General features: G+C 37.3%; 1 protein-coding gene across 1 annotated transcript; it reads left to right on the top strand.

Annotated features, from left to right (window-relative positions):
• The first annotated feature begins 256 nt into the window (after positions 1–256).
• Positions 257–4,028, top strand: LOC135209163 (uncharacterized). Its single transcript, XM_064241828.1, has 3 exons — positions 257–457; positions 2,019–2,050; positions 2,951–4,028. The coding sequence occupies exons 1-3, from the start codon at positions 346–348 to the stop codon at positions 3,419–3,421; spliced, it is 615 nt and encodes a 204-aa protein (XP_064097898.1). The 5' UTR covers positions 257–345; the 3' UTR covers positions 3,422–4,028.
• Positions 4,029–5,032: the final 1,004 nt, after the last annotated feature.

Here is a 5,032-nt window from a genome sequence, read left to right as displayed (position 1 = left end):
GCTCGATGTATATATATATGTATATATATATATATATATATATATATATATATATATATATATATATATATATATATATATAACAATCAATCTTTTCAACATCGATAAACATGAAAAAAACATCACAAACTGATGCAACTGCAATCTCGAATCCGTATCAGTTAAGCAACGATTGTATCATCACGTGAGGTATATAAACTCGATTGTCATAAGACTTCTAAGCGAAGCGCGTGAGAGCATCCAGGTGGCCATCTCTCTCTCTCTCTCTCTCTCTCCTCTCTCTCTCTCTCTCTCTCTCTCTCGTCGTGGATAAATACAAGGGCCAAGAACACATTCGCCACTGGTATGCAAACTCCATCACCTGAAGCGATGATAGCTTTACATCTGTTGTTGTGTTTGCTGGCCTCGGCGTCGTGGGCTAATTCCGCTGGCGCTCCTGATCACCGTTGCAATCGTAGTAAGTTATCGACAGCCTTTTTTCTTCTTGTTTCTTTTGTCATTCATGGGAGGGGAAAATGTTATTACTTTTCAGAGAGATGAAACTCCAATGATTATTATCATTATTTCACTTGGGAAGCAGACCCTCTCTCAAACATACTTTTTTAAAAGTAGTGGCTACTTCAGCAGCGTTACACTTGTAGAGATTCTTCTCTATTTTCCGAATAGCGGCTTTTTCCGTGCTACTTTATTATTATTATTATTATTATAAGTAATTGCTGTCTCAGCTGCTTAATTCTAGATAGGTTCTCTCTATTTTCCTAATTATTGTTTTCTCATTGTTGTTTAAACTGGTGAGCAACAATGAGAAAACCATAATTAGGAAAATAGAGAAGAACCTCTATAAAATTAATGTAGCTGAGACATCAATTACTTTTAATAAAACATGTTTAAAAGAGGGTTTACTTCCAGTTTTTATTATTATTATTATTATTATTATTATTATTATTATTATTATTATTATTATTATTCCAAAAATGATGCCAATTCATATGGAACAAGTCCACCACAGTGGCCACTGACTTGAAATTCGAGCTTCCAAAGAATATTAAGATGTTCATTAGGAAGAAGTAAGAGGAGATAAAGGGAATTACAGAAAGGAGAGATTTCACTTATCTAAAAAGAACCAATAAGCTGATAAAAGGATACAAATGTGTTATGGTAGATAAAATAAATCATAAGTAACTGATTAATTCTTGCGAGATATTGTTACAAATATAAATAAGAAAATAACTACGAGGATAAACGATATTTTGATCAGAATTCTGCATTTTTACATTTGCCATCTCATAATAAGGCATGTGTGTGTGCGTGTGTGTGTGTGTGTGTGTGTATCCAGTCCCCGGTTTACATCAGATTCGAGTTAAGTCGTTCCGGGCACTCGCCTCATGGAGCTGTTCATCTGCTTTACAGCACTGTAACTCGGACTTACAGCGCTGTTGTTATTCATTCCCATTATAATTAAGCTGATTAACCCGGGAACTGTCTGTATGTGTTTAAATATGTATATATATATTTGTTATATATATATATGTATATATATATATATATATATATATATATATATATATATATATATATATATATATAATATATATATATATATATATATATAATAATATATTATATATGTGTGTGTGTGTGGTGTGTGCACATGTGATTGTGTATGTATATACTATATAATATATATATATATATACCTATATATATATATATATATATATATATATATATCTATATATATGCATATATAGTGTGTTTATGTAAAGTTATTCAAACAATGTATTCGAAAATGGTGTACAGATGCACCATGTATTGCTTCTCACTCGAAAATTGTAAAGTTACACTTTAAAATGATACCACCTAAAAAAAAATTTGGCTGAAATTCACCTCAAAATTCATAATTCCTCAACTGGCTTTCTGGCCTCATTGTGACCTACTGCTCTTTATACGAGATCATAAAACTTGTTGTTAGTTCTAGCAGCGATATTAAGACCTTTAATTTGCTTTTTTCTCAACAGATGGCGTTTGCGTCTCTGCGCAGGACCCGAAGGTAGGTTTAATGTGGTTTAATGTTTCCTTTGAAGGTGTGTGTGTGTGCGTGTGTGTGTGTGTGCAAGTATATGGTAGCACACTCCTATGAACATACGCATATACAACTTTAATCATCTTTGCTTGTATAAATATTGTGAATACATCGATTACCTTTATGTATCAGACTTTACCCTGTACCTGCTATATAACCTCATTGCAGTTCAGTTCATATCATAAAGTGCTGACCATCTTTGATCAGAAAAATGAACTAACTGTTCTTATCATCTATGCCTCTTATTAAGTATAATATTTCAAGTAGTTTTACATCATGAAATACTTAAAGCCTTTATCATGACAAATATCTCAAGGTTAGCAATGAATGTGGACCCTTCGTTTATCAATCTTATATTTCACCGTTTGCTTCTGCCTGTTGGATCTAAAGGATATTCTTCTTCTTTTTCTTTCTTTCTTCTTCTTCCTCTTCATACCGAGAAGAAGAAGAAAAGAAGAATATTATTTAGCTTAGACAAGCAGAAGCAAAATGTCAACAATATGATTGATGAACGAAGGGTTTGTAGGATATGAGTAGTACCCACATTCATAGCTTCCCAAGACCGAGAAGAAGTAGATGAAGAATGACTATGCTTTAGTTTAAAAAGGCAGAAGCAAACGGCGAAATATGTTCAGTCTACAAGATATTCCTCTTCTTCTTCTTCTTCTTGTACTATACTTCTTCTTCGTGTACTTCTTCTTCTTCTTCTTGTACTACTGCTTCTTTCTTCTTCTTCTTCTTCTTCTTCTTCTTCTTCCTGTACTACTTCTTCTTCTTCTTCTTCCTGTACTTCTTCTTCTTCTATTTCTTCTTCTCCTTGTACTACTTCTTCTTGTACTACGTCTTCTTCTTCTCCCTAATGAGCAGGAATGGGAGACGGTTAGGAACGACTTGAACGAGGGAGCCTACTCCACCCTGTTCGACGTCGAAGGCGCGGTGTTCGCCTCCAACTTCAACTACACCGGCGCCTACGAGTACTCAAACGGGTACAAGGGCAACTTCTCTGAGGTCTTGGAAACCGTCGTGGAGGACCTCGGTGGCAACACCTTCAGGGGAACCAGCACCTACCTCACCGCGCTCGAGGGCTTCTCCACAGCCCCGTACGACCAGGCCACCTACTTGACGGTCACCAGCAACTACACGGTGGCGGGGAACCTCGTCGTCTGGCAGCAGGAAGGAGAGGGCAAGGTCTACATGAAGGACGCCCACGGCGAGTACTCGGAGGTCGCCAACGTCGCCGTCACCGGCAGCGGCTTGTTCAGGACCATATCCGAAAAGGAGTCGACCATGCTGGTGGAGAGCACCCAGTGGCAGACGCCGGAGACTTCTCGAGCGTGACGACGTTCTCCGCCAACTTGCATACCTCTGTCGGGACGGAAAACTCGAAGGTCACCGGCACGCAGACCACGACCTCGAAGTCGGGGTCCTATGGCTATGTCCTCCTGTGCGAGGTCACGGAGACGCAGCCGCTCCCTATGCAGGAAGGGCCTGTTGAAGTTTCAGCCACAGGCATCATGCAGGATCCGAGCGGACTGTCGACGATGAAGTCTACAGGTTCGGGGTACCAGTGGTACCCCAAAGCGCTCCCCGGCGACGTCAAGGAATGGATTGGACACCATGTGGCACTGACCCTCAGGAATGTCGGGAATGTCTTTTAGGGCATCCCTCGTAGGATTCCAGTTCAATTCACTTCCCTCCAGTGAATTTCATTAATTACGTAGGATGCGAGTAAATTCATACAATCGTTCACTTACACGTTATCTTAGACATGAAAACTCATCCAACGGAGTTTATTGAAGAATGTTTTGATAACATAAATAAGATTTATTCTATTTGTATTAAAAGAGAAGTTCAGTCTGCATTCAATATTCAATCATGTAATGTGAATATATAGTTGTTGGCAATCAGACCATGACCCATGAAATAAAAGCATTATTATAGTGAACGGATTTTTATTATGAACCTCTCTTCGATTTCATTTCTCCTGATAAAGATTTCCAGCCCGCTGATCCAAATTCCTGAACCTTTTTTATCTTCATTGACTAAACAATCTGTTTTACTTTTGTTATATACTCTTATGCAACGCGTCCATCTTCAAACAACTTACCAGAGAATCAATTTCTCTCTCCTAAAAATGAAGCGCTCATTTCCCTTCAAACAATCTTTAGTAAAACGTATATTTCATAAATGTCACCCAAGACAAGGAATCTTTGGCAAAACGTATATTTCACAAACATCACACAAGACAAGGAATCTCCAGCAAAAAGTATATTTCACACATATCACCCAAGACAAGGAATCTCTAGCAAAAAAGTTATTAACAAAATCACCCAAGGGGGAAAAGGAATCTTTAGCAAAACGGTATTCACAAATACTCATCAAGACAAGGAATAATCCGCAAAACCGTATATTTCACAAATATCCACCTAAGACAAGAATCTCTAGCAAACGTAATATTTCACAAAATATGAATCCAAAACAAGAATCTCTAGCAAAAACGTAATTCAACAAATGTCAACCAAGACCAAGGAACCTTTAGCAAAACGTAATTGCACAAATATCAACTACCCAAGACAAGGAAATCTTTAGCAAAAACGTCTTATATTTCAAAAATATCACCCAAGACAAGGAATCTTTAGCAAAAACGTATATATCACAAATATCACCCAAGACAAGGAATGTTAGAAAACTTATATTTGCACACATATCACCCAGGACAAGGAACTCTAGCAAAAAAGTATATTTTTCACGGTATCCCCAAGACAAGGAATCTTTAGCAAAACGTATATTTCACAAATATCATCCAAGACAAGGAATATCTCGCAAAACGTATATTTCACAAATATCACCTAAGACAAGGAATCTCTAGCAAAACGTATATTTCACAAATATCACCCAAAACAAGGAATCTCTAGCAAAACGTATATTTCACAAATGTCACCCAAGACA

This window comes from Macrobrachium nipponense, chromosome 37 (genome assembly GCF_015104395.2).
Source record: "Macrobrachium nipponense isolate FS-2020 chromosome 37, ASM1510439v2, whole genome shotgun sequence".
In the NCBI taxonomy this organism is placed as follows: domain Eukaryota; kingdom Metazoa; phylum Arthropoda; class Malacostraca; order Decapoda; family Palaemonidae; genus Macrobrachium; species Macrobrachium nipponense.
Note: the sequence above shows the minus strand (reverse complement) of the source record. Positions and strands in the feature narration are given on the sequence as shown.